This window comes from Triturus cristatus, chromosome 8, assembly GCF_964204655.1.
Source record: "Triturus cristatus chromosome 8, aTriCri1.1, whole genome shotgun sequence".
Lineage (NCBI taxonomy): Eukaryota > Metazoa > Chordata > Amphibia > Caudata > Salamandridae > Triturus > Triturus cristatus.
The window spans coordinates 49,345,749-49,372,121 of NC_140591.1; the positions used below are offsets into that span (position 1 = coordinate 49,345,749).

The 26,373-nt window shown below is 46.7% G+C and overlaps 1 protein-coding gene across 2 annotated transcripts in view; it reads left to right on the forward strand.

The window, feature by feature from the left end:
* LOC146800034 (uncharacterized) overlaps positions 1-26,373 on the forward strand; it is a 153,937-nt gene that overhangs the window by 11,507 nt on the left and 116,057 nt on the right. For both annotated transcript variants that reach the window (XM_085620937.1, XM_085620935.1), the window contains exons 2-5: positions 326-452; positions 3,270-3,377; positions 17,295-17,537; positions 21,302-21,544. In XM_085620937.1, the coding sequence (XP_085477063.1) occupies positions 326-452; positions 3,270-3,377; positions 17,295-17,537; positions 21,302-21,544 (721 nt within the window). The remainder of the gene's footprint in view (positions 1-325; positions 453-3,269; positions 3,378-17,294; positions 17,538-21,301; positions 21,545-26,373) is intronic.

Below are 26,373 nucleotides of genomic sequence, written 5' to 3' on the forward strand. Positions count from 1 at the left end.
GCATATGTGTATTTGTTCCAATTTTTGAACACTGGTTTGGCTTATCAGTGACACGTGACACTCAGTAAAACACCACCAATAGGTGCTCTTTTCTGGCTTGTACCAGCTAGGCCTTGATGGGGTGGAGGAAGAGCAAGCACTGGGCTTTGTTGTGAGTACAAAGTGTGGCCTATCGGGAGCCATCGCTATCATGTTATCATTGTGAGATGGAATAGTTAGTGCAAAGAATACCCCTGCGTCAAATGGCCACACTTTCTTCTTCATAATGCCTGGCTGTGTATGAGGATGTTTTAAATGTAGTATAATATAATAATCCTTCTTTCAGACGCTGCTCACGTTTCAGGATGTTGTTGCCTGTTTCTCACAACTGGAGTGGGAACTTTTACACAAATGGCAGAAGACCCTTTATGCAAATGTGATGAAGGAAATTCACCAGGTCTTGATGTCACTGGGTAAAGTTGCGCTGCATGTATTGTCTGACATTTGCGCTCTTTATGTTAGCGGACAATTTGCCGGTGTACGGTCCTCCATAATAAGTTTTGAAATAGGTCTTTAAACTTTCCTTGACTCATTATAACTAAGAAACATGTATTTTCCCAGACACCAGATCACCCGTTGCACCGATGTGATTTAAACTACTTAATTTTTTCCTACAAGTAACAAAATTGTTGAGTGTGCCAATGTCATATAATAATTACCCTGTTTTTGGACTGGGATTGCCAGTCCAATGGACACCTCAATGGTAGCAGGGAGTGTAACCTTGTTTGAGCACCTTTAAATAGTATTTGCAAGCGTAATACTCTTTTGGTTCGAAGATAGACATAAATCATACTGTTAGATGTGTGATTTGTTTATATCACAGTTACCATATATTTCATGAATACTAGAAATGTAATCTCCAAGAGGAATGTTTGTGCAATCTGATTCCTGTGTCAATCATTGATAGAGTATGGCCGTTTCAACAAAATACTACTGTATTATGATTATAGGTACGCATGGTTACTGATTTTATGGTGATGCTGTTGGGTTGCAAAGTACTGGAAAGAGCATTGAAATACAGGAGGAGTGGCAGGAGGTAGGGCAACCTGTTGGCATGCTTAAGGACCGGTTTAGAGTTGGACTGCCTTGCAAAAGTGACAGAGTACTCTGCCCACTAAACCCTCAGTCTGCCTGCCTCATTTAGAGATGGGCGAACTTTAAGTATTCTGCAGATGGAGCTGCTGTTGGCTGTGTCGATGGAATACTTCCTCAGACGGCCCATCATGGGAGAGGCTGTCGGAGGAAGAACATTACACTGTCCACCCTACTTAGGTTACAGTAATAAGGCTGAACGCTGTATAGCTTTTTTTGTTTTGTTTTTTGTCCGTCACCGCCATGATAACGTAGTTCTAATGACCCCCCCACCCCCCCATGCCCATGGAGACAGCTCACCTAGGGCGTAGGGGTCATTCGCTTTTTTGTTTTTAGAAAACAAGCTCCCACTTAGAGAACTTAGTGTTGAAAACCCCCCAAAAAAGTCAATAGTTTGGTATACGGCCATTAAACCATGGGCAGCCATACACATTACTTTAATGTATTGAAAGGAATTGCTGTGACAGCGGTTCCTTTGAATGTACAGACATGACCACACAGCCCTGGTCATCTCTAAATTTGGCAGGCAGAGTACCCTTGGGACAGCGGAGTTCATGTCCTCCACTTTCCCGAAAGTCAATTCTCTGCCAAACTTTAAATCCGGTCCTAAGTCTGAAATGACAAGGATCTTCAGTGATTTCCTCTGGGAGGTCAGTCAGTGGGTTCCTCTGAGCCCATCTCCTCTTTGTACTTATTTGAAAGAGGAGAGCGACAGGGAAGTAATTGGCTGGTGATCTTTGCTGCCATTTTCATGTTGAATTGTGTGAGAACAATGCACAGCAAACCATTGTGTGCACGGAAGAGTCTTTGGAATTTGATTCCAGCACCCATTGGCAGCCAGTGCAGTGTCTGTTGGATGAGGGAAGTATGATCACGCTTCACAGGCCCCCCGTGTGGTGTTGTATGTGGGATGTATGATCATGCTTCACAGGCCCCCCACCGTGTGGTGGTGTATGTGGGAAGTATGATCACGTTTCACAGGCCCCCCCACCGTGTGGTGTTGGATGAGGGAAGTATGATTGTTTCACAGGCCCCCCACCGTGTGGTGTTGTATGTGGGATGTATGATCACGCTTCACAGGCCCCCCACTGTGTGGTGGTGTATGTGGGAAGTATGATCACGTTTCACAGGCCCCCCTCGGTGTGGTGTTAGATGAGGGAAGTATGATCAGAATTCACAGGCACCTCCACCATGTGCATTGTTGTATTGTGAACTTTAAGTAACTCAGTAGGTAGCTGGAGTGGCTGCATACAATTATTTTGAATAGTGTAATTTAGAAATGAATAAGGAAACCACTAAGTGCTGCTTAAAGCTTATATATGAAACATGAGAGGCATTAGATAGGAATCCACTGTGAACCCTAAATATTTTACTTGCACGGTTGGCACTATTGTAGATTCTGCCTCATTTGTTTCTATGCTGTCAGCTGAAACCTCTCTTGCAACCTTGGTCGGTGGCTTGCACTTTACTTGGGATGGATTTCAGTAAATAGCTGCCAGCCAGCTCTCAAGCTACTTTTCTGTATCTTCTTGTCTCCCATGGACGCCTTCTCAGATATATCTGTTATCTAGGCTGCCGTTTTGGCTAGGTTAGCTTCATGCAAATGCCGCATTCATAATATCTACACAACAGTGCCGCAACAGACATCCTTTCCTTTCAAACACTCCCAAAACCCACACCTATTTTGCTCTTCACCCTGCCTCGCCTCTCCACCTGTCCCTAAGTTTCCACAGCTGCTGCTGTTTCAGTCCTAGAAGCATACTCCTAGCACTCTTGCCAACAACAAAATGTCCTTTAACTCCACCAAAATCATGACGTGGACCTCACCATGGAATCATTGGCTGCACAGAGATTCCCTCCAAGGTCCCTCACGCCTGCCCGTTGTTGGTTATAACTGAATGTCAATTTCTTGTCTGTGTCATATTATTTGCCCTGTTGCACTTATTTTTCAGTAATAAAGTATTTACAAAGTTTGTCCCCTTGGCACCCGCTTGCGGTGATGGCCGCTGTTGCACAGGAAGTATGCTCTTTATTTCTGAAATTACTATTGTTATTAACTCGGAGGGTTTATATTTTTGTTTACTGGACCATGACTCAAGAAGCTGTTCATCACTTCGAATTCTCCTTCTGTTTCTTAGGTCCAGTGATTGCAGCTGCTGTCTTTTCATTAGGAGCAAAAGAAAAAGAAGATCTGTGTCCCTTGGGCAGTGATGACCATGGCAGAAGATACGATGATCAGTCCCCAAGTGAGTGAGAAGCGTGCAAGTGTTTTGAAGGCCACCAGACGGGCATTTTCTTCAGGTCCACATATGTGCCTTGATGCTCCTCCTCAAGCACACACATATATCTTCATAGTCATGCTGAAAGATAAATTGGCACTATTTGCCACATTGCTGACCAACTCCCCTATTCCAACAGAGGGCGATAGTTGCGTCGCTTGATATCGAAAAGGCATTTGACACACTGCTGTGGGCATGCTTATTCGAAGCTTTGAAAACAAGCATTTGCAATGCAAACAGTCTCGCCTTTGGGACCTTATATGTATTTAGCTATGCAGCACATTAGCCTGGGTGCTGAAACATCTACTGTTATTTAACATGGAGGGAAAGTAAGCACCAAACTGCATGACACGGCAGGTATGGGAACACATGGAGAGAAATATTGCCTTTCAGCGGGAAATGGTATAGTCCAAATCTCTGTTTTTAATATAAAAGCAGGGCCTTCGGTGGTCATATCACTAAAAATACAAGATTTGAAAAAAATATTATTGTCTACGGGTGTTTGTGGAAGACAATTTATATAGACTGGAAACTAGAGAATGCTAAAGTGATTCTGGTATTTTACTGACCTCTGCTAAAATATATACTAAAGTATATACAAGAGATTTCGAATGCTAGACCTAAAAATGCTTTTTATTTGCTGGAGTTGCCTGAACTTTTTGAGTTAATGACAGCGAGGGGCCCGAACTACCTTCCTATGGTTTTAAAGCCTCAACACAGATTTTAACGCGTTTTAGATTAAATACAGTGCACTTCCTGCTTGTGTCCCTAACTGTGGTACTTGGTTTGAACATGTCGTTAAATGCCCCAGCACAATTATGATTATAATGCACAGAGCACTTTGCACGCTGCAATGCGAGGCAAGACCTAAAAAGTGAACAACGTAAGTGATATGGCATTCTAGTGCTGCTACTACTGAGGTCTTGAAGCAGTGGTTGCCGTCTCTCTGAAAGTGTTCAGGGCCACATATTTATAGATATGAAAAACGTGAATTGTCAGGATCTGAATCTAGAGTTGGGAAGTAAAAAAGAACTAACATTGGCAGAGCCAACGAATCTTTGAAAAGACTGAGGAAGCCAAATAGTAGAGCTTTTTGGCTCTGTCAGTTTTTTGCTATCTTGTACATATCATGTACATAGAATTGTGCAGACCTGTGCAGCATGGTGAAAAGTAAAAAAAGCGATATGATACGGCCAGTGTTGAGTGCGCTATAACACTTTTTTTTTTTTTTTTTACTTTCATCCATGTTGCACAGCAGATGCGATGCTGTAGAACATCACAAAAAAAAAATATTGACAAAGCCAACAGTTCTCAAATAGGCGAGCTCTAACTTTGCATAAGCTTGTTTTACTGGTGATGGAAGCTGAAGCGGATGTGCATGTTCTGATGAGAGGACTGCTTTCCTCGCAGACTCACACAGCAAGGGCTTGGGGGCTTTAAACACTTTAACCCGGACATGGCAAAGGAAGTCCATTATTATATAATGTTGAGCTGTGACACTCGCCCAACATCGACTAAGCAAGTTGTACCTGTGCTGGGGAAAGGGTCTCATTATGCAGAGCCTACCTAACATATGTAAATGTTGTTATTGAGGTAGTCTTCAGTCGCCCCACATGATTTTTAGCTTTTAGGCATTTAATACGACCTGTAGCACCCGTAACCAGCGTTGTCAGAAGCTTGCATCTCAGAGCGAGGTAATGGCCCTGCACCACAGATACCAATTGCCCCTGTGTTAGCGAGCTTGTGCCTGGACAAGAGTCAGTCTGAACATCAGAGTGAGTCTCAATCCTGCACCTTAAAGAGGGAGGTGCAGCCTGTCTGTGGGGAGAAGGATTCTGCACCTTAGAGAGATAGCATGTGCCCTGCACATTAGAGAGGGATTCTACACCTAGAACTTCAGTGAGGGAGATTACAACTCCGAGAAGGAGCCTGTGGCCTTCATTTGAAGGAGGGATGTGGCACTTACACATCACATAGGAAGCATGGATCCTGTGCCCGCAAATGTTTTGAGGAATGCGTCACACACAATATAGATGAAGAGTGTGCCCTAAGAGACAGGTCGCACTTTTGAGAGAGAACAAGTGCCCTTCAGTTCAGTGAGGAAGACCTGTCTCATGCAGCCCAGAGATGCCAGCATTTCAGAAAGGCAAGAGAGGGAGCCTGTAGCTTGCACTTCTGAGGGAGAACATGAGCTTTGCTCCTAAAAAATAACCTGTAGCTCAAAGAGGAATCCTACATCCTAGAGGGAAAAAACAGGCTTTTGACCCTGAAACATAACTTGCTCCTCAAGCGAGAAAGAAACTGGCAGTGGCTCTGTACCGGAAAGATAGAGTGTGTGTGAGAGGAAGGAGAGACAAAAAGAGTGCATGGGAGGTAAAAGTGTGTGCGTGAAGAGACTTTCCTCTGCATACCTTTGGGACAGGTTGCAGCTTGGCGAGGGAAGGTGGTCAGTAAGCAAGAGTCTGTTTGTTGTGTTTACAAGGGTCCTTAAACAGCCCAGCACAGGCCTGTCTCAAGGCAACCGACATCGCACTTTTTTCCTTAACTGCTTGTTATTTGTTATTTTATTGAGATCCCAAATAGCGCGGCACGGACATGCCTACTCTCCGTGTTGAACCCAACATATTCCATCTTTTGAAATATGCTATAAATGTGACCAATTAAGTGTGTTTTTTTAAAATTTATTAATATTTACCCTCAAGAAATTCCCAGAATTCAGCCTACATTTAAAGACGTCGTTAACGTCTTTATGACTTTAGCAATTGTGTTGCACAGTAAGCATAGGTTGGTTGGTGCACAGGGGGAAGGGGTCAATATAGGCTGAACGACAGTCAGATACCTACTGACCAGCATCGATGGCCGTGAATTTCGTCTTCGAGTCTGCGCAGTATATCTGGAAGCAAGCGATGGGAAACGGCGTCATGGACATAGAAAGGGGACTATTTGTTAACTAATGAATAAACAAATGATCGCAAGTGTCCCGGCAGCATCGAAATTGAAAGCGCGCATAGCGCACTGAATATAAACAAAGCACGTTGCACTTTTGGCGCGCATGCGTACTATGTAAGGCACTACTTTTAAAAACAAGCATTTGCAATGTAAAAACTCGCAATTACGCGAGTCCTATTGCATTTTAAAAGGGAGTACGGGCGAGCAAAAAAGCACAACCGGGAGTGGTGGTGGGTGGAGAAGTCGAGGACTGCAGGAGGGGACGGGGGGAGGCACAGGAACCAAATAGTGTTGACAGTAAAGGGGCCATTAGCCATGGAAGGACACAAATGACAACATGGCCGTCAGGAGGAGGGACTAACAAGCCTAAAACCAACGGGAAGGCTGCATTTAAGACCTAAGCCAATACAAAAGATGAGCGGAGAGTGGGTGGAGCTTACACGGAGCTTCCACGCTATAGTATATACTGCATGCCTCGCAAAGTGAGCAGCGCATGTGCTGCAACGCTAGCGAGACCTAAAAATGGGGCTCAGAGCATGGATTCTGGAAGTGGATTGGGTTGTTATACACTCAACCACTGGGAGGGGTACGAACCGGAAAGATAATTATGACACAGTGGGCTTATTTATACAGGGGGACAAGGCATGAGTGTCCGCTCTCGCCACTGCTTTTCACAATGGCAGTGGAGCCTCTTTATTGCGCTGCGACAGAGTGTGGTCGGAACTGGGGTATATAGTTACCAGATAGGCCACATAATGATGATGATGATGATGGACTTTGGTTCTTGAAGGTCCAAGTAAACGGCCTTCCTACTGCCAAGACTAAGTTTGGAATTATTTCTAGTCTCCAGGTACACTGGGAAATTATGGTCTATTTCCTCACAGGCCCATGGCCGAGCCAGAACCAACCATTGCATGACTAAAGTGGGAGCCAGACGCCTTTAAGAATTAAGAGGTCAAAACTATCCTACCGATGGTTAACTGATGACAGTCAACCTTGGTTGGTAGGGGTGGTTACAGCAATATGGCAGTCTGTTCATTTTCTTTTTTTTTTTTAACCCATTTTATTGACTTTTTATGGTACCATTAGGGTAGGATAAGATATTTCAAAAGTACCAAGCGTGTGCACAGTATTAACTACAGTTTGCATATGTTACAACAAAAACTTTGCACAGACCGTTCCATTACCCCTGCATTTTAGTAAGTATGTTTGAGTACCTGTATAGGAGATAAGATATAATATGTGGCATGTTGTGGTCAAGGAAGTGTGGATAGGTTCACTCATCAAGGGGTCTGAGAGGAAAGGGGGGGGAGATCGATACCCTAATATGTTGTCCATCTGGACCATATTTTCTAGTGTTTCCTATGGCAGCCTCGCGCTGGGAATACCGCAATCTCTGCGCCCATGCATCTATCTAGTTCTTTTTGCCATTTCCCTAACATCGGGGGGAGAGGTCCTCTTCCATAACTGAGCGATATCACGCTTAGCAATAGTGAGGGCCAGAAAGAGCAGATGTTGTTTATACCGATGCCCCCCCATTTAGAGTTGCATGGAAGATCCCAGGATAATACCCAACCCGGGGAAGTTGAGACTTTACGCCAAAAGGGCTGTATAGTGGTACAATTCCAGACCGTATGTATAAATGTTCCCTCATCTGTTTCGCAGCGTAAACATGTGGGGGGATTGAATAACCCCCGTCCTCCAGAGACAGTCGTGTATATAATATACTCGGTGTACGTATTTAAATTTGATGAGGCGGTATCGAGAGGACACGGCCGCACCCCAGGGACTAGTTATGGCCTCGGCCCAGTCCTCATCAGTTAAGTCTGGTATATCTTCCTGCCACGCCCCTCTAGTCTTGTGTACGGTCGTTCTGGAGGCTGTCGTCAAAGTCCGATAAATCTGTCGGATTTTATGGGCCCGAGTTTCACCCCCATGAGAAGGCGGCCTTCAAGGGGGTAAAACTCTGGAAGGTTGTCCAGGGTGAGAATCATGAGAGTGAGAGCACGACTCACTTGAAGGTATTTATAGAATTGCGTTTTATGCAATTGGAATTCTACCTGTAACTGCTGGAAGGACTTTAAAGCAGTGCCCTTCATAACATCTCCAAGTGTGGATATGCCCACCAGGTCCCATTTGCGGAATCCTGTTAAAGCCGCCACCTGGCGCAGGTGGGTGCCGTGCCATAGGGGAGTCGCCTGTGTCAGGCGCCCACGCCACCCCATTTGCCCTACAGTATACCTCCAGAGCCGAGCCGCTGTTCTGCTGGCATGAGGTAGATAGTCTAGGCTCTGGCTACTGTATAGTAGCCGAAGGAGGGGGACACTCTCCATCTCTGCATGCTCCAGTGCGAACGCCGGGTCCATTGGTGTGTTATACCACCATTCATTTATGATTAATAAATGGGAGGCAGTGTAATAAGAGTATACGTCCACCGCTGCGATGCCACTGCAATACGTTGATTGTGCACAGGTTTGTATTGCCACCCGGACTGCCCCTCCAATCGATAGGAATTTATTATGGATGGCGTTTATTTGCGCGAACCATGATCGCGGTATGTGGTATGGGAAGTTCTGTAACCGATAAAGTATTCTAGGTAAAAAGACGATCTTAAAAATTATTGAGCGTCCAAACAGTGAGAGGGGAAGAGATTACTATATTGTTGTCTCATCTCGGAGGCCAACGAGAAGTGGATTTATGTTATGTGCCCATGAAATCTTTGGACAAAGAGACATGAAGATACCAAAGTATTTAAATCCCTCCGCGTGTGTCAACTGGGCTGCCCATGTACCTCTACCCTGGTTACCACACACCGGGAACAGTACAGATTTAGAGGGGTTGGTATGAAGCTCAGGGTCGGGACAAAGACTCGCGGCATCTGCAGGATATGTGGGCCAGAGATCCATGGGTCTGTCATTAAAAAAAATAAATAAATAAATAAAAGGACGTTGTCTGCATATAACTCCATGCAGGCAGTCTGTTCATTTTAATGTCAATGTCCTCTCTTTCCCCATGGTTCAAGTAGCAATAGCGAAAATGCTGGTGCTGCCTATATTTTTTTTGTTTTTTTTCTGGCCTTACATATTGTAATCAGGAGACCATTCTTCAAGGAATTGAAAGAAGTTGGTATGAGGTGGAGCTCATAAAATGTTTTAGTAGGAACAATCAAGCGACCCTTAAACGGTGGGGGAATTGGTGCCCCAAACATTGAGAGATACTGTGTGGCATCTCCGCTCCAGTGGATGACGAAATGTTTGGGTGATGAAGGTGATCGGGATGGTGTGCGCCGTTCGACATAGTTTGTGAACATAGATCTCTCAGAGCAGTTTGAGTGGCCAGACACTGGGATTGACTCCTGCCGATTATAGAGATATCTCGGCTGTGAATTTGAAATGGGGGGTAGAAAATAGGAAGAGAGGTGACTGGGGGCAAATGGTGCAGTGCTCTTGTATACATTGAAACGGTTATGAGAAACCTACTTTTTAAATGCACGCAGTTTAACTATTTGCGCCAGACCTACCTCCCGCCTTACAGGATGGTACAAATGTCCCTGGAACACTAGAGCCCCAAGAGCCAACCATCACAGGTTGATTTCTTCCATATGGCATGGGATAAAGGAGCATTGGAGAGAGATTGTGACACTGATTGCTGAGAGTATGGGTCTGGAATGAAGGTGTCCCCTGTGCTGTGTCGAGGGCATGTGCACAGAACTAGGAATGAAACAACTGTGAAGATTTGGAGACCTGGCAATGATTGCCAAAAGGAGTATCACAATTCACTGGAAGGCAAACTGACTCCCCAGCTGCAAATGGAAAGTAGGTGTATGTAATTCTGCGACAGTCGGCTGTAGTGGCATTCCTTGAGGCTCAACAAATACAAACTGATAAGGCATCTCCCACAATGAGTGGGATACTTTGCGGCTGGAGCTGATGGCCAGCTAGGACGCCAGACCACGGTAAAGTAGTACTTCTACTCCACCGACATCATTTAGACGAATGTCACGCAGTTGACTCATCTGCGATGTAAACAGCAACGTTAACCTTTTGTTCGAAATAAAGTATAGATTGCAGCTATTTTCTTGGGTGAGGAAATATGCTTGTGTGGACTGGCCATCCTGAAAGCCATGAAAGAGCGGATTGATAGTCTAGTGTTTCTGTTAAAAACAGCTGGGTGATGAACAATGATGTGTGTTCTGGAAATGAGTTACGAACAGTTCTTGTTTGTCGTTAATAATAAGCTCACTGTTATAGCTCTTGAATCCAAGTATGCTCTTATTGTGATATTGCTTACATCTACTATAGCATCAGACTGCCAGCAGAGGTATGCAAGTGTTAGCTCTTCCTTTATGGCCAGTCAGTTGAGGGTTTAGTGTTGGTGTTATTGAATGAGTATTCTTTTGTCCCCTTGAAGTACTCGGTGCGTGAATGGTGATATAACTGAAATCCTGCTCCCGTGTCTGTCAAACAAGCATCCTACTTTTTTCTAGTTCTGGCCCTAATCATTGGGATCTCTCCTGTGAGCAGTGGAATTGCCTCAATCCTTGCTGTGTTTATCCCCAGAGTTGATCATTGTAACAGTTTGTATCCGGCTTACACAACAAATCGCTGTTCAAGTTCTAAAGAGCTCAGAACCACGTTGCTTGTATCCGACTCACTGCAAGAATTGTGGGGGAGGACCTTCCGCGTTTAAGATTCTATTACAGGACCGGAGGCTTCGTATTATGCTTCTCTTTCTATTTATTGCTACTCACAGCAGCCAATGAAAACTTGTGTTATATGAAAAAACAACAACATTTCTCATGATGCATATGTCACATCACTTCCTGCAGGGCCCCATAAGAGCCAGCCACACCGGAACTAGTCCTCTTTCTTTGCTGCTCACGCAGACAGTTAAGTTGAAAGCTCCGATTTTTATGGAAATTAGATTCGATTGTGAATGATTTAATCATAGATATGTGATTTTCTTGCTAGCGACAGCTAATGTTTGTGTCAGCCGCTTAGGCTACGTTATTGTTTATGTTCCCGGCGAGAGCGCCCTGATTTATTTGCAACCTTCGGGTTGATGGGGTTCTGAATCGCGCTGCGGCGCTTGGTGGTCACCGCGGAGGAGCGCGGTAGGATCTGAGGCATTGTTGACGGCGAGCGGGCCGAGGCGCGAGAGCGCATGTTATTACGATTTGCATAAATCAAACGCGGCGCTCGGCCGCTTCGCATGCCCCAGCTAGCGCGTTGCGCTTTAACCTCTGCAGCACCAGGTACCGTCCCGCCTTCGGCGGGTTCAAAATTTATGGATTATGGGCGCTGGGCTTCCCTCGAATGCCGCTGACGCCAGGAGCCGGGTAGTTTTAGTTTCGTCCGTGTTTCCACGTGCGTAGCCCAATCTGGTAGTTTTAGTAGGATTTGGGCTACGCACATCGAAACGACCCGATTAGTTTCGTTTTTTAGGCATTTGGGCTGTAGTTTTACTCGAAGAGCACTGCTGACGCCTGGCTGGCTGCAAAAACGACCTGGGCCTGGAGGAGCACACCTCCCTTGTATTTGATTTTTGCTCTTGGCTCCACTACGCCCTGTGGGCTGTAATAATGGTTCTACAGCTGCTGCTGAGGAGCTAGGTACCGGTGCTGCTGTGCTGTGGGTTGGCTCCCCCCTTGGATTTCCTCTTTGCGCTTGCCTTATGAGCAAGTACCGCTACAAGTGTGGTTCCACTATGGATACGTGGGTGCATTATGAGGAGGATGATACCTTGTATGAGGAGGAGGTAGGAGGACCTGCCCTTGAAGAAAATATTGTTGAGGCCCTGGATGCTTCTGTCCAGGAGTCGGTCAACAAGGCCCTAGAAAAAGCAGTTCCTGGAACTGTACAACAAGCTCTGGCGACGGCCTTGAAGCCCATCACTAAGCAGCTGGAGAGGTTTGCAAAAAGGCATGGCTTCCCTAGGCACACGGAGGGGACGTCAGGAGACTCCCAGGATAAGTCGTGGCCCCATTCGGAGTCCTACGTGGCGCTTCCGCGCCCGATTAGAGCGCGTGAGAGGGTGAAGGACACTGACACAGAGTCTACGTCCACCTCTTCTGACACCCCGGATGACTCCCCTCCTAAAAAGAAGTCCAAGAAGACTAAGCATGCGGAGCCTTCCCCGCCGGCACCTACCCCCTTTAATTTCAACCCCGCAGATATTGTGCACCCCAGATCATCGGACTGGTTACCGGCTCCGGAGGTGGCTGCGTACTTGCACGAGAACTTACGCAAGGGGTTTGATAAGGAGGTGCGCAACAGGCTACGGTCAGAATGCCCGAGGCCGGACCTCTCAGACAAAGTGGCGGAGACGCCGGACATTGACCCCAGCATGCTTACTTTTTTGAGAAAGTTCGCCAAAGATCCCAAGAAAGGGATTGATCGTGCTTGGCGGGGTTGCCAAGACAAGATCCTGGACGTGGTCGGGCCCTTGGCAAAAATTTTGGAGATGGCCCTGGAGGCACAGGAATCAGGGAGCACGATTGACTCCCACGTTTTAGCAGGCTGGACCCAACGGGCTATCTGCTTGCTAGGGAATGCCAACTGCGCGATATCTACGGAGCGCAGGAAATCGATATTCATGCGGATGGATGCCAACCTTACAGAGCTGGCTGCGTCGGAACCTGGGCCATTGGCGGATGGTAACCTTTTTGGTGACCGGTTTGTAAAGGACGTTGCGAAGTACGTGGGCACGTTCACTACCCTGGACAAGGCTCAAGCCGGGATCAAGCGCGTTTTTCACGCCGGTGTTTTCAATAGGGCCGGACGAGGGCGGGGACGCTCGTTTGGCCGTCAGCACTCCCAAGGTCCCCAGCGAGGAGATTTCGGACGAGGCAGAGGTGACTGGGACTCCACCCGTGGTGGCCCTTTCTACCCCACCAGACAGCGCTTCAACAAGCGGCGCTTTAACAAAGGCTCCTACCGTGGAGGATTCCAAGCCGCCGATTCCTCAGGTGAGCGCTCCAGATTTACTTCCTCTTCCCTTGGGGGGGCGTATTCGGTATTTCTTTCACAATTGGGCTCAGATATCACAAGACGCTTGGGTACTACAGACAGTTCAGGGGTTCCATCTAGAGTTTTTTCAGACACCCCGTCAGGTACAGCGCCCCAGGCAGCTTTCTTTTTCCCAACTCGAGTGCGATTTTATAGATTCAGAAATAGACGGATTGCTGCAGAAACACGCGATAGCTCCTTGCAAAGAGGGCCCTCGCGGTTTCTGCAGCAATATTTTTCTGGTACAGAAGAAAGGCGGCGGTTACAGGTTGGTACTCAATTTGAAGGACTTCAACCACTTTCTAACTTACAAACATTTCAAGATGGAGGGCATCCATCTGTTGGCGGATTTACTGAAACAGGGGGACTGGTTGGTCCGTCTGGACCTGAAGGACGCTTATCTGTCAGTTCCCATATATCGTCCCCACCGCAGATTCCTTCAGTTTCAATGGCGGAACGGGTGGTACGAGTATTTGGTCCTTCCTTTTGGACTTTCCTCAGCACCGTGGTGCTTCACCAAGGTGCTGAAACCGGTCGTGGCCTACCTCAGAGAACAAGGGGTTCGCATGATTGTCTACTTGGACGACATGCTCATTATGGCGCAATCTCCGGAGCTAGTGGCTCGACATCTGCGCATGACCATTCATATTTTGCAGAATCTGGGGTTCGTGATCAACGAACCGAAATCGGTCCTCTCTCCCGCGCAGACGATAGACTTTCTGGGGTTCGTCATAAATTCTCAGACGGCCCAACTCTGCCTTCCGAGCTCCAAGCTACGGGATAACAAGAAGGAGCTACGCTCGTTCCTGTCCAAACAGATGGTCTCGCTCAGGGGGATTACCCGAATAGTGGGCCTCCTTGCGTCATCCATTCAGGCGATATTCCCGGGGCCCCTGCACTACAGGGCCCTTCAACGCCTAAAGAGCCAACACTTACAGAAGGGCCTTTCTTACACAGACGTAGTCCCTCTTTCCCAGGAGGTGAGAGAGGAGATGCAATGGTGGTTGGCCCACGTCGAGGCATGGAACGGCAGAGCAATCTTCGGCTCGTTACCAGAGGTGGTCAGAGAGTCCGACGCCAGGCGGTGGGGTTGGGGATCGCGCTGCGGAAATATTTCCACAGGGGGACGGTGGTCCCTAGAAGAGTTAAATCTTCACATAAATTGTCTAGAGCTCCTCGCGGGATCCTTTGCGATCCGGACGTTGGCTCCCAGGCAGATCTCGTGTTGCATCCTTCTTCGGATGGACAACATATCAGCAGTCCGGTACATCAACAAATTGGGAGGCACGAGGTCCTCGATGTTGGTGGAGATAGCGAAAGCCTTTTGGCACTATTGCCTGTCCAACCAGATATCGGTGATAGCGGAGTACATTCCGGGTCAGTCCAATGTGGTGGCGGATTGGAACTCTCGCCACCTCCGGGACTACAGCGACTGGCAACTTTGCCCACGAGTGGTTCAGTGGTTACAGGAAGTTTGGGGCCGTTGCGAGATCGACCTCTTTGCCTCCAGGCAGAACCGTCAAATTACGCAGTTTTTCAGCTGGAGGCCGGACCCTCTGGCGCTGGCGACAGATGCCTTGGCACAGGAGTGGACTCAGCAGTTGAACTACGCGTTTCCACCGTTCATCCTCATTCCCCGAGTGTTCACTCAGGTGATGCGCCAGAGAGCAGAAGTGATACTGGTGACTCCCTTGTGGAAGTCGCAACCTTGGTTCCCGTTGCTGATGGAGGCGAGTTGCGACTTCCCCAGGAGGATTCCCTGGTCCTCGACCATGCTCCAGGGCCCTCAGGGGGAGACACACCCGATGGTTTTATCGGGGCACCTGTCCCTGATGGCCTGGAGACTTTCAGGCAGCGTTGGCAAATGCCAGGATTTTCGGACCAGGCTGCGAGCTTTATCAATCAAGCATGGGCCCCCTCTACCAGGAAACGATATTCGTCAGCCTGGGGAGGCTGGGTTCGTTGGTGCATGGGACAACATGTGGATCCCGTGGGGGCAGGATTACCCTATATTGTAAAAAATAATTCGGAGAAGGCGTCGCAAGGTCTAGCCTACCGCTCGGTTAATAACTTCCGCTCCGCCATCTCGGCAGGCCACTCTCAGATCGAGGGCAAGCCTGTCGGGATGCATCCTTTAATCTGTAAACTCCTAAAGGGCATTAGAGTGGCCAATCCACCCAAACCAAAGTATTCCTCTTTGTGGGACGTCTCGCTGGTTCTGTCCCTCTTCAATAGTTGGCCGGATAACCATATGTTGTCCAGGAAACAGTTGTCGGCCAAACTGGCCATGTTACTTTGCCTAGCGGCTTGCAGACGTTCCTCGGATGTCAAAGCGCTCGATATTACAGGTAGAGTATTTACTCCTGAGGGTGTTTCGTTTAATATTACGTCTAGAACTAAAACCATGTCACGTAGTGTGGATTATCATGCTTTTCCAGATAATGCTAAACTTTGTGTGGTTCAATGCCTCAAGGCTTATGAAGAGTTTACCAGGTCTCTCAGGCCTGATGGTGTGGTACAATTATTAATTGCTTTGCAAAAACCGTATAAACCTGTTACTGCGGCTACCATAGCCCGATGGATAAAAAGTTATGCAGGAGGCTGGGGTGGATACCCAAGTGTTTGGTGCACATTCTGTTCGAGGCGCCATGGCCTCTAAAACTTTCATGCTGGGTTGTACGGTGCAAGATATCATGCATTCTGCAGACTGGTCGTCTGAATCCACGTTTAAACAATTTTATTATAAACCGGTGGGTGATATATCCTCTGTTGTTTTTAATCAGCGTTAAACTAGCATAATACGAAGCCTCCGGTCCTGTAATAGAATCAAAAATTAGCTAGCATTCGCGCCAAGAATTTTCAATTCTATTAAGGACACGGAGGCGAGGATTATCCCACCCGGTTAAATTACTGTCATGTAATTTTTGCCCACCCGTGTTGTATATACTCTGTTTTGACAGAAGTTACGGGTTGTTTATTTCTGTTCTTTCAGGATCTGACAAGAAGATGGATTGATCCGGTGTACAGAGTGCCGTGTTTCCCAGCTGGTCTGGTGTTCTTCCACGTTGGAAGCTGTTGTTGTTGAACTTTAATACTGGTTGAACTTTAATACTTATTGGACTTCTGTTCGGAGCAAAGAAAGAGGACTAGTTCCGGTGTGGCTGGCTCTTATGGGGCCCTGCAGGAAGTGATGTGACATATGCATCATGAGAAATGTTGTTGTTTTTTCATATAACACAAGTTTTCATTGGCTGCTGTGAGTAGCAATAAATAGAAAGAGAAGCATAATCCTCGCCTCCGTGTCCTTAATAGAATTGAAAATTCTTGGCGCGAATGCTAGCTAATTTTTGATTCATCTCTGTGGCGTTCTCTACCACGGAATCTCAGACAGAAACGGACTCCCCAACTCAGGAGATCGCAAAAACCCACTTCTTCCACTTTGACCCCCTCAACTCTCCAGTTCGATCCTACAGCCTGCTACTGTGTTCACCATCGCAGCTCAGAATTTTACTCTGGGGCCTATTCAAAGCTGTGCACCTTCTATCCTTCTATTTGGATGCAGACTTGTGTCCGCTGACTATACACTAATGCTTGCCTTATGTCCGATAATCTATCCAAGACTATGATGTGTCCGTCCTTTTTCATGTACATAGAACCAAAGCACCGACCCTACTGCAAGGTGAATAAAGACACTTTACTACAAAAAAAAAAAAAAGTGCAAAAATATTCAAGATTGGAATTATAACCATATATTTAGACAACTGTATCTTACAAAATGGAAATATTTAGAAATGTGTACTTTGCTTGTATTCCGGCTGAACGTAAAATGTTTCATAAATGAGGGAAAATTCCACCTGCAAACTAATACACTGTGCATTTTTATGCTATCTTATTTTAATTAAAACGTTTGTCTTTTTTTTTTATATAGGTGTAACCATGCCCACGTTGGATGGGCTCACTGTAAGCAGAGAAGATTCCCAGTGTCTGAAAAGTCTTCTAAGTACAGACAGAAGGAAGTGCCCAGAGCTCCTCAACCGAGGCAGATGGGATTGTATAGGTCCAGACAGCATAGACCGTAGGGAGCGTATTGATCGGCTCAGCAGAGGCATAACGGAGAGCTATAATCCACTCAGCACAGACAGAAGGGAGAGTCCAGGTCTGCTCAGCACAGGTCAGAAAAACTGGTGTCAAAGTTACCATTTCACATTCTCTGTAAATGAATTTAAGAATAGAAAATTGCATACACCTGTTTCCATACATGAACCTGAATGCACTGAATGCCACCCAATGAAGAACCGGAGCAGGGCTAGGTTGTGTTGTGTTGTGTTATATTTCATGGTTTTAATGTATGACAACATTTGCCAGTACTTTTGCTTCTTAATAGGATAGGATAGGATAATGATTTATAAAGCGCAGCGAATGCCGGAGCGTTTTGGCGCTGGTAGAAAGAGAGGGAAAAGACGTCATCTTCGTCAGCAAGTCTCATTAAAGAGCCATGTTTTTAACCGTTTTCTGAAAGCTGGATGATTGCCTATTGATTTCATAGAACAGGGCAGCTTATTCCAAAGGCCAGCGTCACGAAAAGAAAAGGCTCTGCCACCCCATCTGACTTTGCGCATACGATTTATCTTGATGAGGTTTTGTGTAGTAGACCTTAAGACCCGGCCGGGTGAATAAGGAATAAATAGCTGCTGAACATCCTTGGCTCCTCCTCCAAATATAGCCTTATGTACTAAACATATAGCCTTAAATTCTATGCGCTGCTGGATCGGGAGCCAGTGCAGTGTTTTAATTCCACCAGAGATAGATTGGTCTCTGGGGACATCTATCAGAAGTCTTGCAGCAGAGTTTTGCAAGGTCTGCAACCTCTTCATCTGGGTCTTGTTTATACCTAGCAGCAAGGCGTTACAGTAGTCAAGTCTCGCTAATACGAGGGCCACTACCACCGTCTTGCGAAGGTCAGCTTCGATAAAAGGAAAAATCTTCCGCAGCGTCCTTATCAAGAAGGAACATGATGAGGCAAGGTTGCTGACGTGTGCTGAGAAATTGAGCTGACTATCAAAGAGCACCCCCAGGTTCCTGATTTTATACACAGGGCAAGGGCACTCCCCCGCCTCCACCGGCCACCAGGATCCGTTCCACACGGAGCTACCCTGGCCAAACTCTATGATCTCCGTCTTCTCTGTATTGATTTTCAGGAAGCTCTCCCGCATCCAGCTCATAATCTCAGATAGGCAGCTATGACAATTGGAAGCCACATCGTTCGATTGTTCCATAGTCGAGACTATGAGCTGGGAATCGTCAGCATAGGATATTATGGTAAAACCATATTTCCTGATAAGCTTGGCCAGGGGGGCTACGTAGATGTTAAAAAGCGTTGGTGATCAGGCAGAGCCCTGCGGTACCCCACAGGGTAGATGGAAAATATTAGACTGCAGACCATCCCATAGCAGACTCTGCTCCCTGCCTTCTAAAAAAGAGGAAAGGAGGGACAGAGCGGTTCCTCGCACACCAATCTCCTGAAGCCTCTGCCTCAACACCGTGTGGTTAACAGTATCGAAGGCAGCTGACAGATCTAGCATCACCAGAACTGCCCTGCCACCCCCATCCACTATGCCACAAATTTTCTCCGCTGCCACCAGGAGTGCGGACTCCGTGGAGTGCTGAGCGCGGAAACCGTGCTGAGAGGAGTCAAGCAGATCATGGGAGACCAGATATTCTGTTAGGACCCGGTTTAACTCCCTCTCCATGACCTTAGCTGCCATCGGAAGTACAGCAATCGGACGGTAGTTCTTTAGGATGTGAGGGTCAAAAGTAGGTTTTTTTAACAATGGTCTAATTATTGCCCTCTTCCAACTTGCAGGGTAACTACCAGACTCGATTATTTGATTGATTAGCGGGGACAGCTCTCCTGCAATAGCCTCTGCCGCACGATGAAACACTGATGGAGGACATGGATCCAAAGGTGATCCAGATTTTATTAAGGTAATCAGCCTACACGTTTCCTCCACTGAGATAGGGGGAAAGTTACTGAGGCAGGGGCCGTCTTTAGTAATAACTTCCTGCTCGTGGCCGCAACACTTCGAGCTGATAGAGGAGCTCATGAAGTCGTTGTAAATTGTTTAGGTTCTCGTGGGCAGACAGCTGTCTTTTTTTATTTTTATTTATTAAATATGTTTTTATGTTTATGCATAAACCAAAGCAAAATAATAGTTATGAGCAACATGCCAATGTCCCCGAAAGTTCACAGGGAGTGCCCAGTAGCACATACTCCTTTTTTTTGCACAAATGTGGAAGCACTCAAACATAAACAAAAAACAAGACCGCACATTTAAAGCACGGCCAGACACTCTAGGATATTCCCCACAATAGCGATGCCAATTGTGTACCACGCCCCAAATCCCCTTAGTTTTCCCCACTTAACTCAGCCATGTTCCTTTTCAAATGGGCGTTTCCCTGGTAATTTTGTGAGCCCATCTGATCGTCTTTGTAGGAATCAATCAATCAATCAAACGTTTGTTAAGTGCGACTACTCACCCGTAAGGGTCTCAAGGCGCTGGGGGTGGGGGGGTGCAGGTTCCGGTCCTTCAAGGAGGGGTCCATCGAAGAGCCAGGTTTTGAGGTCTCTTACGAAGATGGAAAGTGATGTTGTCTGTCTGAGGTGGAGCGGAAGGGTGTTCAGGCTGTGGCTACGAGGAAGGATAAGGAGCAGCCTCCCGATCTGTGTTTTTTTTTTTTTGTGTGCGTGGGACCACAGTGTAGGCGAGCTGGGCTGATCGTAGGGTCCTTTGGGGTGCGTGGAATTTGAGTCGGCTGTTAAGGTATGCTGGTCCGGTGTTGTGGAGGGCCTTGTGTGCGTGGGTGAGCATCTTGAAGGTGACTCTTGCCTCGATGGGGATCCAGTGGAGTGTGTGCAGGTGCTGGGAGATGTGGCAGTGTTTTGGCAGGTTGAAGACCAGTCTTGCGGCAGCATTTTGGATGTTCTGTAGCTTGCGTGTGCGGTTTTTGTTTATTCCGACGTAGAGTGCGTTGCCGTAGTCAAGTCTGCTTGTGACGAGGGCCTGAGTGACGGTCTTTTTGTCCTCGAGGGGGATCCATTTGAAAGTCCTACGTAGGAGGCGGAGGCTGTCAAACAAGCATGCTACTTTTTTCTAGTCCTGGCCCTAATCATTGGGATCTCTCCTGTGAGCAGTGGAATTGCCTCAATCCTTTCTGTGTTTATCCCCAGAGTTGATCATTGTAACAGTTTGTATTCGGCTTACACAACAAATCGCTGTTCAAGTTCTAAAGAGCTCAGAACCATGTTGCTTGTATCCGACTCACTGCAAGAATTGTGGGGGAGGACCTTCCCCGTTTAAGATTCATCTCTGTGGCGTTCTCTACCACGGAATCTCAGACAGAAACTGACTCCCCAACTCAGGAGATCGCAAAAACCCACTTCTTCCACTTTGACCCCCTCAACTCTCCAGTTCGATCCTACAACCTGCTACTGTGTTCACCATCGCAGCTCAGAATTTTACTCTGTGGCCTATTCAAAGCTGTGCACCTTCTATCCTTCTATTTGGATGCAGACTTGTGTCCGCTGACTATACACTAATGCTTGCCTTATGTCCGATAATCTATCCAAGACTATGATGTGTCCGTCCTTTTTCATGTACATAGAACCAAAGCACCGACCCTACTGCAAGGTGAATAAAGACACTTTACAAAAAAAAAAAAAAAGTGCAAAAATATTCAAGATTGGAATTATAACTATATATTTAGACAGCTGTATCTTACAAAATGGAAATATTTAGAAATGTGTACTTTGCTTGTATTCCGGCTGAACGTAAAATGTTTCATAAATGAGGGAAAATTCCACCTGCAAACTAATACACTGTGCATTTTTATGCTATCTTATTTTAATTAAAACGTTTGTCTTTTTTTTTTATATAGGTGTAACCATGCCCACGTTGGATGGGTTCACTGTAAGCAGAGAAGATTCCCAGTGTCTGAAAAGTCTTCTAAGTACAGACAGAAGGAAGTGCCCAGAACTCCTCAACCGAGGCAGATGGGATTGTATAGGTCCAGACAGCATAGACCGTAGGGAGCGTATTGATCGGCTCAGCAGAGGCATGACGGAGAGCTATAATCCACTCAGCACAGGCAGAAGGGAGAGTCCAGGTCTGCTGAGCACAGGTCAGGAAAACTGGTGTCAAAGTTACCATTTCACATTCTCTGTAAATGAATTTAAGAATAGAAAATTGCATACACCTGTTTCCATACATGAACCTGAATGCACTGAATGCCACCCAATGAAGAACCAGAGCAGTGCTTTGTTGTGTTGTTATATTTCATGGTTTTAATGTATGACAACATTTGCCAGTACTTTTGCTTCTTAATACTTTAGTTTCTCGTGGGCAGACAGCTGTCTTTTTTTATTTTTCTTTATTAAATATGTTTTTATGTTTATGCATAAACTAAAGCAAAATAATAGTTATGAGCAACATGCCAATGTCCCCGAAAGTTCACAGGGAGTGCCCAGTAGCACATACTCCTTTTTTTTTTTTTTGCACAAATGTGGAAGCACTCAAACATAAACAAAAAACAAGACCGCACATTTAAAGCACGGCCAGACACTCTAGGATATTCCCCACAATAGCGATGCCAATTGTGTACCACGCCCCAAATCCCCTTAGTTTTCCCCACTTAACTGAGCCATGTTCCTTTTCAAATGGGCGTTTCCCTGGTAATTTTGGGAGCCCATCCGATCGTCTTTGTAGGAATCAATCAATCAATCAAACGTTTGTTAAGTGCGACTACTCACCCGTAAGGGTCTCAAGGCGCTGGGGGTGGGAGGGGTGCAGGTTCCGGTCCTTCAAGGAGGGGGTCCGTCGAAGAGCCAGGTTTTGAGGTCTCTTACGAAGATGGAAAGTGATGTTGTCTGTCTGAGGTGGAGCGGAAGGGTGTTCAGGCTTTGGCTACGAGGAAGAATAAGGAGCAGCCTCCCGATCTGTGTTTTTTTTTGTGTGCGTGGGACCACAGTGTAGGCAAGCTGGGTTGATCGTAGGGTCCTTTGGGGTGCGTGGAATTTGAGTCGGCTGTTAAGGTATGCTGGTCCGGTGTTGTGGAGGGCCTTGTGTGCGTGGGTGAGCATCTTGAAGGTGACTCTTGCCTCGATGGGGAGCCAGTGGAGTGTGTGCAGGTGCTGGGAGATGTGGCAGTGTTTTGGCAGGTTGAAGACCAGTCTTGCGGCAGCATTTTGGATGTTCTGTAGCTTGCGTGTGAGGTTTTTGTTTATTCCGACGTAGAGTGTGTTGCCGTTGTCGAGTCTGCTTGTGACGAGGGCCTGAGTGACGGTCTTTTTGTGCTCGAAGGGGATCCATTTGAAAGTCCTACGTAGGAGGCGGAGGGTGTGAAGGCATGAGTTTGAGACTGAGTTGATCAGGCAGTCCATTTTGAGCTCGGAGTCCAGGATGATTCCCAGGTTGCGTGCGTGGTCCGTGGGTGTGGGCGGGTTTCCGAGGGCGGGGGCCACCATGTTTCGTTCCAGGTGTCGGGGTTTGGGCCCATGAGGAGTACTTCCGTCTTGTTGGTGTTAAGTTGCAGGCAGCTGTTTTTCATCCATTTGGCGATGGCTTCCATGCTTTCTCGAAAGTTGTGTCTGGCGGTGTTGGTTTCATTGGATAGGGAGAGGATGAGTTGGGTGTCGTCTGTGTATGACACAATGTTGAGTCCATAGGTTTTGACGATGAGGTGAGTGGAGCCATGTAGACGTTGAAGAGCGTCGGGCTGAGGGAGGATCCCTGAGGGACTCCGCAGGTGGTTGGCGTAGGGTCTGAGAGGAAAGGGGGAAGTCAGACCCGCTGCGTTCTGCTGGAGTGGAAGGAGCTGATCCAGTTGAGGGCCTTGTCCTGGATCCCTGCGTTGTGAAGTCTGCGTAATAGGGTGCGGTGGGAGACGGTGTTGAATGCTGCTGAGAGGTCGAGGAGGATGAGGGCTACTGTTTCTCTATTGTCCAGTAGGGGGCGGTTTCCGTACTGTGTTTTTTTCTTGAAGCCACATTGGGAGGAGTCGAGGATGTTGTGCTCTTAGATGAATGTGGCTGTTGATGGCTCTCGTTTTATTTTCCTTTTATAAATCTTTTTATTTAAACATACATCGGTTCAATTTTAGACATTACAGAGGAATCCACACATCAGTGCACTGCCATGACATAGGATGGGAATTGGTACATCATTACATGGAAAAGGAATGCTACAGGGAAAGGGGGTCATCATGTTCAATACGCCGAGGCAGTGAACGTTGATGGCTTTCTTGATAACTTTCGCAGGGAACGGGAGCAGGGAGATGGGTCTGTAGTTTTTGAGGTCGGTGGGGTCCGCCGAGGGTTTCTTCAGGAGGGGGTTGACCTCGGCGTGTTTCCAGTCATCGTTGAACTAGGCGGTCGCCAGGGAGCGGTTGATGGTGTGGTGGAGCATGGGTGTGATGGTGTCGGCGGTTCTGTTGAAGATGTGGTGGGGGCAGGGGTCCGTTGGGGCCCGGATTGGATTGACTTCATCGTCTTCAGTGTGTCTTAGGTGGTGAGGTCTATCCTGCTTTCGATCGTTGGCTTCAGGGTGTTGGGGGTCTTTGGTGGGGGTTCCATGTGTTTGTTGTCTTAATCGAAGTTGTCGTAGATGCTCTTGATTTTGTGGTGAAAGAAGGTGCTGAGTTTGTCGCAGAGGTCTCGTGAGGGAGGGATGTCAGTCGATTCGCTGGTGGGTTGGGCAAACTCCTTGATGATGATGAAGAGCGCTTAGGTCCTTGCTCCAGGGCCACCTGTGTTGCTGGTGGCAACCGTTGCCCCCTCCCCACCATAGTTTGTGTGGGTGTGATCTCTGCTCTAACATGGTGCGCTGAAGACTAAAGGTCGAGTGGTCCTGGGGGGCAAAGATTAAGTCATTAATATTCATCAGGTGAGCAGCCTGTGGAATCCCTCAATATCTAGGGGAGCGAGGCCCCGTTATATGGGTAGTGCTGCAGTGTTCGATGCGACTCTCTAGGGTGTCCCGATCCCATAGCAGAAGCATCACTTCCCCATTTATCCTGGTGTACGCCGCCTGTGGGAACAGATTGCATGTATTCTGCAGCACATACTGTAGTTTGGGATGTGTGATCATTTTGAAGAGGGCCGTCTGCCCCTTCAGAGAGGGGGAAGCCCCCTCATCAGCCTGAAATTTCAATATCACCTGCTTGAGATTGCAGCTGATTCATAGTTTCTTCTGCAGTGTTATAAAGATCCCCAAATATTTGTCCCAGTCGTTTGCAACTCCTAGCCCCTTTGGAAGTAGCCGTTGGTGTATTTTACCATGTGGAGAATACAGCACTGACTTGTCCCAATTAATCCTGTACCCAGAAGGAGTCCTGTAGTCCCCAAGGATCTGAAAGAGTGCCTGTCGGGTCTGCTCTGTTGTCAGCCTATTGTGTGTACGCCGCTGGTGAAGCCGTGTTGACCTACCTGGCATGAATCCAGACTGATGTCTTGATGTTGAGCAGTGATATCGGGCGATATGAGTCGCACTGCTCCCTAGGTTTTCCCTCCTTGAGGAGCACTATAATGGTTGCTCTTTGGAGATCAGAGGGGAGATCCCCCCCCTCCTCTTCCCCCCCCCCCCAATTCACCTACTTCCCAAAACAGAATGTATGAAGTTACAACGCAAACATTTACAACGGATGCCTTTACAACGCTTACCATTACATCGCATGCTTTTTGGGGTAACAGTAGGGTAAGTGTTGGATAGTGTAGGGGTTAAAATTACTATTCCCACTCCAGTGAGTGCAACAGTATGGTAAGTGTTGGATAGTGTAGGGGTAAAAACTATGCGTTGTGATAGCATGCGTTGTAATGGCATGCGTTGTTGTGACATGCGTTGTAATGGCATGTGATGTAAAGGATGTTGCGATGTAATGACTGCGTTGTAGAGGTAGTGCGTTGTAATGACTCCATTGTAAAGGTTGTTTCCCCCAAAACATGTTCAGCAGGTGAGGCCCTAGCAAGCTGGCGTAAAGTTTGTAAAACTCGGCCGCAATGCCATTGAGTCCTGGTATTTTGCCTGGCCTTAATTTGCCGATGGCTGCCTCCACCTCACTCAGTGTTAATTCCCTATCTAGTGTCTTCCGCGCCTCCACGTCCAACACAGGAGTTGGGACGGCAGCCAGGAACTTCGCAATAGTGGCTAAATCCCGGTGAGTGTGGGCCGTGTAAAACTGCTCATAGTAGCGGGCAAACTCTTCCACAACTTTGTGCATCGGTGTCCCAGGGATCACCTGCTTGATTTGTTAGTCTTTGCACCCAGCAACTCTCTTGTTCCCGTCTGCTCAACCTTGCAAGAAGTTTGCTGGCATTATCCTCTGTCTCATGTAGGGATGTAGTGTGGCCATCATTTGTTTTGTTGCCCCTTCCTGTGCCAAATCCCGGTATTCAGTTTTCCTGGCTGTAATCTGCCTATAAACAAGGGGGTCAGTCGCAGACTCCGAAGACCCCTCCAGCTGCAGGATCTGGTGGGAGACATCCTTTACAACGCAGGCATTACAACGCAATGCCTGTACAACGCAACCATTACAACGCAGATACACTTGCATCGCATGATTTTACAACGCATTGGTAAGTATTGTATGGTAAGTGTTTGTTTTATTTTTTGTTAATGTATGTTTAATAATATAACAAATATTATTAATACATACAACTATTGTTATTAATTATTAATTTTTAGGTCTTAATATTGTTATTAAATAGTTAATATTTATGATCATATTAATTATTTTATGGAATAGGTATATTTTTGGGTAAATTAATACTCTGGTATGAATATTAATACTACCTTGTTATTAAATAGGCAAAAACTAATAGAAAATATTATTTCGATTAAAAAAAAAAAAAGCATTTAATACTCCAGTATTTATTTTGTTATTAATTAGTTAATATTTATGATAATAACGATATTATTTAATGGAATAGGTATAGGTTTTGGTTAATTGATACTCAG